The 13,423-nt window shown below is 39.6% G+C and overlaps 1 protein-coding gene across 16 annotated transcripts in view; it reads left to right on the top strand.

The window, feature by feature from the left end:
• The window catches only part of nrxn1a (neurexin 1a), an 85,603-nt gene extending 75,489 nt beyond the window's left edge, over positions 1-10,114 (top strand). For all 16 annotated transcript variants that reach the window (XM_032575118.1, XM_032575123.1, XM_032575125.1 and 13 more), the window contains 2 exons: positions 3,612-3,687; positions 6,247-10,114. In XM_032575118.1, the coding sequence (XP_032431009.1) occupies positions 3,612-3,687; positions 6,247-6,548 (378 nt within the window). In that variant the 3' untranslated portion in view covers positions 6,549-10,114. The remainder of the gene's footprint in view (positions 1-3,611; positions 3,688-6,246) is intronic.
• Positions 10,115-13,423: the final 3,309 nt, after the last annotated feature.

Raw genomic sequence — 13,423 nt, 5'->3', positions numbered from 1 at the left:
TTGTGGTTGCCAGAATTTTACCGTATAAATACAGTAAAATCCATATTTATACAAGAAAATTTGAACGTCCCAGATTTGTACCGTATTTATACTGCCGGTATTTTACCATAACAGTTTGGTTTTTTTTCAGTGTACACTGTACTGATGTTAGCTGAAGCAGCAAGGCCTCATTTAAGTATTATTTTGTAATTTTTAGCTGCGCATGCATTCTTTCCAACAAATGCTTAAGCATACGTTGAAGGAACGCTGTTATCACATTTTAGGCCATTAGATATTTATTTTTTATTTAGAAAAAGGAATTGTTTCTTTGCATTTCTTACGTATTTTTATTATATAAAATATGCTAAAGTGGTTAAATGAAAGATGTGACATTTTTTCAACCAATTAATCATCAGAATAATTAACTACTAAATTAATTGTTAGTTGCAGTCCTACTGATGTAAACTCCTTTCAATATTGAGTTTATAGTCCTCTACCTAGTACAAGAAAAAAAGCAGTTTGAATTTTGAGCCCCACTAAAAACTCTGACCATATAATGTCCAAGTGGACAGTGTGAACACAGCTTCTGTCTTGTTTGAGAAGAGTCTACAGCCTCCCTATTGAGGTTGCCTTGTGTTGCCAGGCAACTAACCTGGCCTTAACCACCACACACAAAAAGTGTAGATAAAAACAGATCGTGAACACACAAACACTCAGGTGGATATAGAACAATAGACCTGTATTGCAGCACATTGCATCACAGGTGGGGCAGTGGGATATGTCTTATTAAAGGCGTTACAACTACAAATAATTGAGCAATTTGCGCTTTGGTTTGCGTATGTGTGGAAGTGCGTCTGCTCGCATCGCCAGTGGGTTTCTCTGCTTTCTGCTTTGTGCAGAAAGAATGTTTTCAGCAGCGTCTCCTGAAGTCCACAGTGAGTTGATTTCTGTGTGTTTGTGTGTGCTGAAAAAGTGGAAGGGATTAATAATGCATGACAGCTGAGAACCAGCGAAGAGATTGTGTGAGTGTTTATGCTAGAGGCGCGCTCTGAGTCACAGACCCCGGTTTGGGTTTGATGCTCGCTGTCTGTGGATGCAAAAGCTTCGGCTCCTGCGTACGTGAGCTTTTGTGTTCAATGCAGAGATTGATAGATGAAACCTGGGGCTCAGAGGGGCCGTCCGATTGGCTAAGAGGAATCAGCTGACATGTCCACGAGCTCTTTGAATATTTGTTGTACATCCACTCCCTCCCTCCCTTTCTTTCTTTTTCTTCTTCACAATCTTCACATCTTTGTCTCCATCTTTTCGTCCACCCGCTGTTCATCTTTTAAATCTCCCTGCTCACTTTTTTTTCCTTCTCACTTTCCCTTTCTCTCTCCCATCCTCCATATCTTTCCATATTTACTCACTACCCTCTCCTCCTCCTCCGCCTCCTCTTCGTGTCCTGTACCCCCCTCCCTCCCAGTCTGTGGTTGAGCTCCAGTGATAGGCTGTTAATGCAGGCGTTGTATGAGTCTATCTCACCATCTGCAGTAGTGGAGCTAGCTCCTCTCCTCTCTCTCATCGGGATCTCTTCATCAGCCCTCCAACTTCATCCTGGTTTGCTGTATGCCTGTGTAGACGAGTCTATATAGAAACAGACCAGTAGAGCATGCTTGGCTGATATAGGAAGTGTGTGTGCATGTGTGTGAAAGTAGCAGACAAGCTGTTGAATCTTCTGCAGGAGTGTGTGAGGACTTAGAGCAAGTATTATGTGTGAACTAGGCAGTCAGGGAGGCTTGGATGGCCGCTGGCACTGCTCAGCTGCTCAGGTAGAGACTTTACTCTTTAAGCATGCTTCCTGTCAGTTTACTACTCTGTGCATTTCTTCCGTTAACATTTATTTGTCTGTATGTCAGCATGTTCTGTTGTTGGACTTTAAAAAGTTGGTGAGAGATGGAGCATCTGGTAGATTTTACGAGTCGGCAGTAGGGTGTAAATTGAATTTGTTTTCTTGTGCCCTGCGCAATAGGTGGATCGATACTCCCAATTGACACCTTCCCATTTGAACATTGCGCTCAGCTGATTTTGTGATGTCACAAATTTGAGGAGGGACCTTGTAAAATTTTACTTGTTCGATTCCGATTCTGCAGGGCACGTTGGTTTCTTCGGATCAATGATTGAGCACGATCTGCTGGGTATTGATCGGTGGCAGATGTCACGGGTGATGTGGTTCATGTGCTGGTCGCGTCCTGGCAAAGGCACAGAGGTTTTATTGACTGGCTGGATGCCAGCGGCTAATCTCACCCCAGCTGAGTTTGACAGCCCAGTGGGCAGAACTGATTGGAAACCCAGTGAAGGGAAGAGACAAAGCCAAGCATCAATGACCTAGTGCATGTTTCAGGCCAACATAAACCACAGAAGACTTGTTTGGACCACCATCGTACCTTACAAGGCCTGGGCAGACTTTATTAGACAGTAAAGTAATAAAATCTTGTCTTTTGCTGATACAGCCCATGTTCTTACAAAGACAAGTTGATGAGGAAGACATTTTTAGTGGGTTTGTTACTCCAAGACATCATGGACCAATTAGTGCTTTGATTAGACTCCAATTCTCCTCCAGTTTGGATGTAATCTTCCTCTCAAGCTCTGCTGCTCTCACTGGGTTACTAACATCCACTGCAATGCATCACAATCCAATTTTAATTTAGAGCCGGCACAGAGCGCCCGGCATGGTTAAAATGCACGCACACACGTTTAAAAATCTCTCATGCCAAGGCGTCACAGGCAGGCGATGTTTAACGGTAGCCCATGAATATGCGGGGCGCATTAGCGTTAAAGAAAGACAGCTCGCTTTTATCAAAGCCCTCATCTCCTTTTTTACTATTTTTTTCCTCCAGAACTGCTTGTTCTAAAACATAAAAAGAATATCCTCTTCATCCCACCATCTATCTTTAACCAACTCTCTCTCTCTCTTCTGTCCGCTCCACACTCAGGCAGGAATAGCAAATCAATGCACAGGTTCCCATTGAGGGTGCACACTCCCTTTTTTTTTCTTTTTTATATTCCCCATCATTTTTAACAGCCTGAACTTAGAGTTGCCATGGCAACAGGCGGAGCAGGGATGGAGAGGGAAAAAGGGTGCCTTTTTTCCACAGACAGAGAAAGGATCTGTTGTTGAGGTATTCACTTTTAAGATATAAACAGGTGCTGGGGAAAAAGAAATAAAAAGAGGAAGAGCTTGTTTAATGTTTTGCTGCTTATGCCGCATTTAACTCCCAATATGAGGTGAAGGGAGGCGGGGGGGGAGGCTGTACACAGGAAGTGGAGAAATAAAAAGGCTGGCTGGAGGAAATAAAAGGGGGAGGGCTGAAAGAGCAGGAGATAACGAGTGGTTCCCTTGTGGGTTAAACAGGATTCATAGTCGTCCCCCCACCCGGCGCTCCTCCCTGCTTCTTTTCTTCTTCTCCTCTTGATGTTGGCTGCCAGCCATTCTTACAGGCCAAAGCGTTGGCAAAAGTGTGGTCAATGGATGTGCTTTCTGTGAGCTCAAAGGTGTTGAAAATAAACAGAACGGATGCGGAGCACAAACTGTCTCTGTACCCTGTGTCTTATATTTATTTTTTTAAAATCTCCATGTCTTCTCTCCACAGACGGTAGACGACCTGCTGGTCGCGTCCGCCGAGTGTCCGAGCGATGATGAAGACATTGACCCCTGTGACAGCTCAGGTGAGACAAGTGCTAAAAAAATACATGTGTCACATTGATTTCTCTGCTAGTTTTTCATGTGTCGCTCAGTTGTCGTTTTCTTCCCCTTGGTCACTCCCTGCTATGAATTTTTCATTTCCACTTTGGTTTCTGCCTCCTGGCACCACTTTTTATCTTTATGCCTTTCTCTGCTTTTGCTTGCTCCCATCACCTTCTCCTACTCTTTTGTTATTCACTCCTTATTCTTGGGAAATGTATCTTTTTCTTCATCACATATTAAAAAAATAGAATAGAAAAAAGTACAGCAGTGATCTTATGTAATAGACCAACACAAAGTAGCTCTTATTTGTGAATTAAAAAGGTATAGGATTCAATGGTGAGCAGCAATATATAAAAGGTTAGTTACACAAACCCTATTGACTATTGACATTGGTTCCACTAAAGCAAAGGCACTATATTATACACTATACACAGTATTTGGTGGAAGTTAATGCTAAAATGCTACACCAACATTATATTTTGCAAAAGCTAATGTTAAATTGGCATATCACCATGGTATTACCCAGTAGCTAATGCTAAAGTACAACACCAACATTGTATTTACCAGAAGGTAATGCTAAAATGCTATACCAATATGGTATTTAGCAAAAGCTAATGCTAAAGAGCTAAATTCAACCATCTTGATACCCACCATGTGTCAATGATGATGTGCACATCACTGCATGATATTGACCCAGAAGCACAATCTGTACAGTTAGCTCATTTGCACATGCGCTACAATAAATAGTTCTGGATCATTGTAAAAATGAAGATCTAACTAAACTTTACTAGCTATCAAACAACCTATTTTCCTAGAAAATGTTACAAATCCCTTAATGAATAATTGTCATAATTTAGATTGAAGATGATACTTCAGTAGAAATCTGTGTATTGGACTGTAATGCATACTCTGATGTCCCTGTACACACGTTTTTATGAGATTTATTGATTGTGTTTTCAGAAAGTACAACACTGCACCCCTTATGCTGATAGGATACTACTTTATTACTGTATTTTTATTACTCCATCATGTTTGGCTATTGTATACAGGCAAATAACCTGGTTATTTTTTTTAGAAAATAGTCAAAGCAGAATAGCAAAATCCAAATAAACAATTTTATCTATATTTGTTGTTATTCTCTTTAAATCAGATTTATTTTAGTACATGCACAAATGAGCAAATGGTGCAGATCTTGGAGTGACGATGCAGTACACTTACCTATAAATTTTGCGCTTTAGGAAGTGATTCTGTGGAACAGACCTTTCACTTATGGTGTGAATTTTATAGTTGTTGAGTATTGCTAACGCTGCAAACACCGAATCACAACTGAAAATTTACAAAACAGTAAATTTTGTGTTTTAGAACGCATCCAGAAAAATGTATTTATGGGAAGCTAAGGGTACACCTGACTAAATAAATGGTAAGGAGGTGATGCAATCATTTGAATCAGCTGTTCTGGAGCAGCAAAACATCCAAAATATGCACAACAGGGTTAGAAGTTTCTGCTCTAATTGGAGAAACAGATGTTTTCACAAAATATTGAGTCAATGGGGTTGAAAACAAATCCATCCTACCCTAAAAAGAAATAATTTTCCTTCCCTTCACAACCACTTTCCAACAAAAGCCTATTAAAGTACATTGAAGTTTGTGACTAAATATCACAGCATTTGGACTGAAATGATTAATCAGATAAATCGGGATTAATCAATTATTAAAATAATTGTCAACTAATTTAGTAATCGATTAATTGTTAACTGGAGAATATAGACTCAAAAAAATAGCTTTGTCTTTGTCTGTAAATATGTTATATCCAGAACTCAAGTGGCACAGTCTTAGCTTCACCCTTTAAATTCCGTAAAGAAAATCTCCTACTGAACATCTTGCTATCTAATTATTAATCAGTTAATCCAAAAGTTAATCACCAGATCAGTCCTACATTTTATTGATGTTAAGTCGAGCAGAAATGGCTGAGCAATTAACGTTGATGTTAGAAATAATTTCTCAGCTCCAGCTTGCATCCTTTGATGCAAATTATCAAATGTTGGTTATTTGTATCGGAATGCGGTTATTGTATTTTAGGGGTTTTTTTTAATAGGAATTTAATTATTTGTTTATTTCCATCTTTAAATGTATGTCTAATGTATAAAACGACTTTGGTGGATAAATTAAAAATCTGTAAAATTTGTTTTTTTATCTGATTAGTCAATTAATCATCAGAATAATCAATAACAAAAACAATCCTTAGTTGCACCCCCATAATGCATGTCATAAAGTGTAAGAACTATAATTTATTTGTTCTGGATCTCCTTTACGTCATGTAATCTGCAGTCAGACGATATGTAAAAAACTTTGGCTCTAATCTCCATTTTACACTTGACAGGCTGCCATTATGCAAAATCCTTATCAAATAATTCATCATGATGATGCATTATGTCTTCTTGCTCCCCACCCACTGCCTTTGCATGTAATTCAAATTAATAATGCATAAAGCTATCTGAAAAAAAATCACATAGCTTTTCTCACCTCTCCTTTGCCTACAGCCCGCCCTCCGCCGCCAGATGTGAAGGTGTTTCCTGGTCCGTCCGAGGTGGTGCGGGAGAGCAGCAGCACCACCGGCATGGTGGTGGGCATCGTGGCGGCCGCCGCCCTCTGCATCCTCATCCTCCTCTACGCCATGTACAAGTACCGCAACCGCGACGAAGGCTCCTATCATGTGGACGAGAGCCGCAACTACATCAGCAACTCGGCCACGCAGCCCAACGGCAGCGCCAAGGACAAACCGCTGGGCATCGCTAAGATCTCTAAGAACAAGAAGAACAAAGACAAGGAGTATTATGTCTGAGGCGGACACGCCTTTCCCCTCCCCCCTGAAACAGACAAATATGCGTACACCTTTATATATAACAATATATGTATATAAATAGATATATTCTCCAAGAAAAAAAAAGAAACAGTCATACACAGGGACATAGACATGATGATTTTAATGTTTACTCTCCAATAATCACACCTGCACACATTCTGTCAAGCACAAACACACACAAAAAAGTCCACACGCACACATTTAAGCACAAACATACACTCACAGACGGACCTGGGGGCCCGGGCCCTCACTGTACAGTATTTACCAATGAGAAGAGCCTCTGACAGGGGCTTGTTTTATGAGCATTAACACCATTCCAAATGAGTTAGAAAGCACCAGTTCAACCACCATTTTGGCTCCAGCCTGGTCTGCCACAGTCTGTTCAGACTGCGAGGAGTGAAAACCAGACTTTAAGTGAAGCACACGGTGGGCCGAGCGAGAGGCAGTGCACCCGAACAAAGAAGATGTAAAAGCACTAAGTGTCTCTTCCAAGCTTCTTGGCCTTCCTCCCTGTTAGCAGACAGGACTCGATGAAGCACAGTGGACGGTGAAGAAACAAGCACACCAGTGGCTCAAAGTTTAGCCTCGCAGCTACAGGACAGGAACTCACAGGAACTCAATGTGTAGCCATAGAGACAGTGAATTACTACAAGAAAAACAGGCACAGGCAGGGCTGGGTGAGCTGCTGTTGTTATGCTGCAGAGCTGATGTTTTTTACAGCCTCCTGTATAAATCACAACGAAGGAAGCAGAGGAAACAAAGAGATGTTTTCCTGCACAGGATACTTGAGACTTTAGATGCTACCTACAGACACCAGTGAGGCGTGGCCGCTGGGTCTCCCCTCGCGTACATACGGCACAACATAAACTGACTCTGAAGACAACAAGACGGTGAATCGATCACTACGATGAAGACGAATATCAAGGAACATTTGGACAGTACAGACTTTGGGGAAGGGAGGTGTGGGGGGGAATCTTATTGCACGTGAATTATCTTACTCCGTGTGATTTATACTGCGTTGAAACTCCAGATACACCACCATCGTAAACTCCACCACCTCGGCTTCAAGTATTCCCAAACATTCGCTTCAAATAGTTTGGTTTTCAACAGTAATTTAAGGCCCCGCCCACACTGACAGAGATTTTAATCACAATTGAAATGGTTCTTCTGTAATTTGCAACTTCTTTGTTTTAAAACAATATTTTTTAATGTGTTTTCTAAAGTGGAGATTTGCTTACATATTAGAAATTAAACAAAGTGCAATAGAAGCCTGTTTTGCACAATGATGAAAATTAGAGGATTAAAATTAATTTAATGTTTTTTTCCATTGACTGCCTCGCCTTGTCCTGTTGGCGTTTCCAACCAACTCTAAGTGTCAGCTGAATAACTGAAAGATAGGTGTATGGACAGATTTTAATGCTTCTGGCTTTATTTCCCAGAAAGAAAGTCAGAAGAAACTTTTAGACAATTTGCTAAACGTCTCCTTACATCCAACTTTCTTGTTGTCTTTCCATTCTATCCTTCCTTTCTTCCGTAACTGTTCCTACTCTGTTTTTGTCCTTTATCTTCTTTGTATTCTTTGCATTCTTCATCTTTCCTTCCTTTTGTTGTATTTGTTTCTTCTCCCTTCTCTCTTTATTTCACTCCTTTTCTCCCTCATATCTCATATCCTTCCTTCCTCTCTTGCATCTGTTGTTCCATGTCTTCCTACCTTCCTTTTCCCCATTTGTTCTTCTTGTCCAGCACCCTTTTCCTTCCTTCCTCTTTAACTTGTGACTTTTCTTGCTTCTTGTCCTTTATTGTTTTTCTTGGTCATGTCCTTCCTTCTTTCCTCTAATTTGTCCTTTATTTCTTTTCTTCCTTGTGTCCTACTTCATTCCCTCCCTCCCATCTGCCATAAATTCATACTAAACTGTCATTTCTTCATGAATTGTAGGAATGTTTAGTAGGGGTGGGCTTTTATCGTCTTATCATCTATCATGTTAAAATGTCTTATCACGATAAGAATTTTGATTTATCGTTGTGAGAAATTCCAATTCAGGCTGTATTAAAAATACCAAAACTGTCCATATTGTCAGGATTGTTAGTTCTACTTTGTTCAATGAGAATATTAATAAATACGGAAAATATGATTAAATGCAGTTACTGTGAGCAGTTTAGTGATACCAATCACATCTTTTTGTGATTGGTTTCCTAAAGCAACATTTTACAAATGGAAATGTTTTTCAAGAACAGTATTGCAATAGTGCCACAAAATATTGTGATAAAACTTTAAGTCCTATCGCTCACCCTTAATGTTTAGCCTAACTTTGCTTTAGCCATGCTCATAATCTTCTTTCCTTTTATGTAATTAATGTTGACACTCAACACCTGCTGATTCAAGAACGGTATTACACCAACATTTTTAATTTGAATTTCTCAAACCCTACAGAGGTTTACTTGGTATAAACTGATAAAAAAAAAAAACATTGTTTATAAAAAAAAATCTCCAGAGCAGTGCAGCCGGGGCCTGAATCTTTGAATTAAATCTCAATTTGAATCTTTTATTGATGAAGTGTGACCATCTGGACTGTGCTGCATGCCTGAGTCTCTGAGCTGTGCTGTGGAGTGGTGGTGTGTCCAAACCCTACAGAGGTTTACTTGGTTTAAACTGGTGGAGGAGGTTGCCATGCAACACCTGGATGTATATCTTCGTGTGTGTGAGTTGGGGTGTGTGCGTGTGTGGGGGTGTGTGTGTGTGTGTGTGGGCCATGCCCTATTTTCTAGTTTGATGTCCTATTGGCCACGCCCACTACACCTGCTCCAATCGACCACCTTTCAAAGCGAAAACCAGCCGAGGAAAAGACCGACCAAGAGAACAAAGTAGATGTTTCCACATGTTGCTAATAGATAGACAAGTCCCGTTCTTGATGCTATCAGCTACACGACACCTTGAGTTTTCTCTCTTTCAATTTACCTCCATGCTCCGTCTGCCCTGACACAACCGTTCTGTTGGGCTTTCCTTACAAACTTTTGAAGTGTGTAAACCCTCTGCAGCTCCTGATTTGACACAAGCAGTGCCATGATTCAAGCAAAGCCCCTTCCAGTTCTTCCGAAAACGTGACCCAACCAGGCGGATGCATGTAATATGGACCAGGGGCTTGGAAGAACATGAAACTGACTGAAGTGTGTGAGATTTCAGTGTATCGTCAAAATTAACAGAACATGTTTGCATATTTTATTCATCCTAAACTGGCCTTTTTGCCCTCTTTTCCCTGATTTTCGTCCCCCTCTCTCTCTTCTCCTTTATCCTCGTCTATGGCTTTCTTTCCCCTCTATCTCCATGTTGTGTTGCCATTCGAAACAAAGGGAGGCGTCTCCACAGATGGGATCCCACATTTAGGTGTTCATTAACCATGTTTATTTTCTATATGTACAATTTTTCTACAGTATTTACTTTTATTTTTATTGTTACGGTTCTTTGATGAACATAAAGTGGAAATTTATTATAAAAAATAGTTTTGAAGATTAATGAGTAAATAAAATATTACCCAAGTGAGCCTGGAGTGTGTCAGAAGAGTGTTGGGTTTTCTTTTATTGCTGCAGTCTGCCTGCAGTCAGCGCTTCAGTCTGTCATCAGGAAACATTACAGTCGGCCATGAAGGCAGATAACTGTCAAATTAAAACTGAGCTGTCAAATTTGCATAACTTTTTCTAAGCGGAGCTTTAGGCAAAAGAAGACGAATGCTCCTTTTATGTTTGTTCTTTAATTAACATTGGGCCTATAGCCTGACTGTTTATACATTCTTCTTTAAGTATGTTTATATAAATATAGGCTTATTTACAGGGGTTTGTACATTTCACAAACTCAAAACCCATTATGAATAGCATTTAAGTCCTATATCTAAGCAGAAATATACAAACTTAGACCAGTCAACTGTCGATAAATTTGCACTTACCAATAATAGACGCAAAAAAGTTAGCTAGCCGGTAAGGGAATGCTAGCAGCTAGGTAGCGGTAGCCTCCATAGCCTCAGTCGTCTCGGACTCAGTGAAGAGGTCTGAGTGTGACCCAAATTTTGCCTGACAGAAAAGTCTCGAGAGAAAAAAAAAAGCGTAAAATATGCAATAGTAGATAGTCCTGTCAAGACAAAATGTATATGTGATTATCATATTAAATGCCAATTTAGTTATTTTTTCATAAATTCATTTAAGACATTTTAAGGTCTTAATTTTAGAAAAATAAGACTTTTTAAGAATCCCTGATTTATGGTAAAATGTGTAGCTCAAATCCAGTAACATACATCAATCTGATTATCTTTGCAAGCAGGACCAGATTTAGAAGGAGAAGAACCCCTGGGCTAGTGCCATTTTTGGTGCTCTATAAATAAATAAATGAAAATAAGAATTTTACTCAAGCAAATGACAGTACATTGATAGTTGGGATATTTGACATGTCCCATGCAAGATAGCTTCAATTATAGTTCCAAACAGATGTACTAAATATTTTAACATTATACACATTAATAAAAATTATATATATATATAATATTAACACACTTCATATAAGCTCATGCATTTTGCATAAAGTACAATCTGTCATTAACTGAGAGGCAGGGAACAGCCTCAACATGACACCAGTCTGTCACAGGGCAACACAGAGACACACAAGACAAACAACTATGCACACACACACACTCACACCTGAGGACAGCGGGAGGACAGCTGGAGGGAACCATACATTCATCGGAAGTAAAACAAACAAAAAAAAGGTCGTATCAGAACACCCCTAAAATTTAGTCAACAAATATACCAGAGCAGTGATAAATTTTTATAACCTTTCCTAAGAAAGTAGATATTAAATATCCTCATTTCATTTTACATCTTTTTATTGTTTGTTGACTAAAATAACAAAAACCCATCTAATAGGACACCAAATGTCGTTTTAGACCTTTTTATACTTGTTTAAAAGAAGAATAGAAATTTTGCTTTGACAGTAAAGAGCCAAATAGACCTGCAGTGTTTAGCAGATGTATGTAAACTCTTATAATTTGGGGGTTGTTGTTGTTTTTTTTTTTACTTAACAGCAACAAACTTTTATGTTAGTTGATCATTTTAGTGTTGATAATTGTGAGGTGGATGGAAAGGGAACCCAAAATGATTCTCGCACTGTTCGTAAGAAACCCCATCAGATTAATGTACTTCCTGCATCAACTAAAGGAGCTGCTGGTCATCCTTTTCATGTTAAGTCATGGTTTCACCTTCTTCCATGTATGCTGTGTCCCAAACTACAAGGAAGACGCGTATAAGATTTCCAACGGCTCTCTCTAAACAAGACCAAACTCATGGAGGGCACAACTAATAATTATCCTATCAACAGATTTCTCCTCTTGAGCTGTGGATGTCTCAGGGCGTCTTGCCTCCTTCTCTGATAAATGCTCCCTGTGTCTGGTCTGTCGGTTTTGGTAGATGGCCACAACTTGCTGGATTTGCTCTGTTTTAATTTCATATGATGGATTGAACAGAGCTCAGTGAGATGCTCATGGCTTGAGATCTTGTTTCATAACCCAACCGAGTTGATGATCTCCTAAAAAAATTTCTGAGGCGTTTACGGCTAGATTTATTCTGAGATTAAATTACACACATGCAGATTCAGCTAAGTGACTTGGTTGTGGTGGATTTTATTATTTTCCTGGTTTCATCACAGAAAATCCCAATAAAAGATATTGAAGTTTTTGACAAAATGTGGTACAGTTCAAGAGGTGTGAATAATTCATGAAGGCACTGCAGAGAGTTTTTTTTGTGTGTGTGTCAGTTTAGGGTTTCGCTTCAGTTTTATTCAATACTTAAAAGCATTTCTCAAACAATCTGAGTCTAATGGAAGCTGCACATATCCCCTCCTTTTTGTTTTCACCTTCAGCCTCATCAAAATACAGAAAGCGCCACCTTTTCTTGCAGAGTCGTGCTCTGGGACCGCAGACATATAAATACTCCCATGCACACAAAAAGCAGGTCTTTGAAGTCTGAGTCAGTAAATGGTGCGAGTCTCTGCAGAGTTACTTTTTTTTTTTTGCTGGATGAAAGATTCCTGAGACTGCAAAGCTGAGCATCCTCAGGTGAGAGCAGCTACAAGGACTAGCTATTTCAATAAACACCTCCCAATTCTCCCTAGCTTGTTCTTTCGTGGTTTGTTTTTCCATAACTTCCTGCTGAACAGTCTGTCCTCGACAAAAGGTTTGTGTTCGGCTGTAGCCATCTGCTGCTTCGCTGTCCTTGAGAACAGGCAGCCAGCACTAAGATAAAGAGATATTCAAGCAATTTTTCTGGGGAGAATACAAAACAATTTCAGTGCTAATCAGCACTTAATCAGTAAGCAACAACAGAAGTCTGCAAAATTCAAAGAAAAAAACACAAATACACCAATTATTTAGCAAGTGTGAGGCAGATGTGTTTTTTGAGACCAGTGTCTACTTAATTTAAGAGGTCATTTAAATCAGGAAAAAAAGAATATCATCTTTGGAGTATTCTGTGTTACTATTAGAGTACCATCCGGTGCTGGGTGGCTCAGTTGGCTGATCACGAGCAACATGTACCTTCTCTCAGCGTTCTCCTGCTTCACGTATCTTGTGCATATTGCTGCATGTCTTCAAACTCTGTCAAATGGACTAAAGAAAACTCTCGTGGCCAGCCCAGCAATTATGCAAGGGTAAAGATCCCATTGTGGTCAAATGAGGTCAAAACCATCATATGAGGTTCCAAATTTGCCAAAAACTGTTTGCATATATATATATATATATATATATATATACTGTATATATATGAATTAACATTAATATGAATTAAGAATGTTGATGTAACTGCCAGTAAAGTCTCTG

The sequence above is a fragment of the Xiphophorus hellerii genome, chromosome 10 (assembly GCF_003331165.1).
Source record: "Xiphophorus hellerii strain 12219 chromosome 10, Xiphophorus_hellerii-4.1, whole genome shotgun sequence".
Lineage (NCBI taxonomy): Eukaryota > Metazoa > Chordata > Actinopteri > Cyprinodontiformes > Poeciliidae > Xiphophorus > Xiphophorus hellerii.
This window is presented reverse-complemented; position numbering and strand designations above follow the sequence as displayed.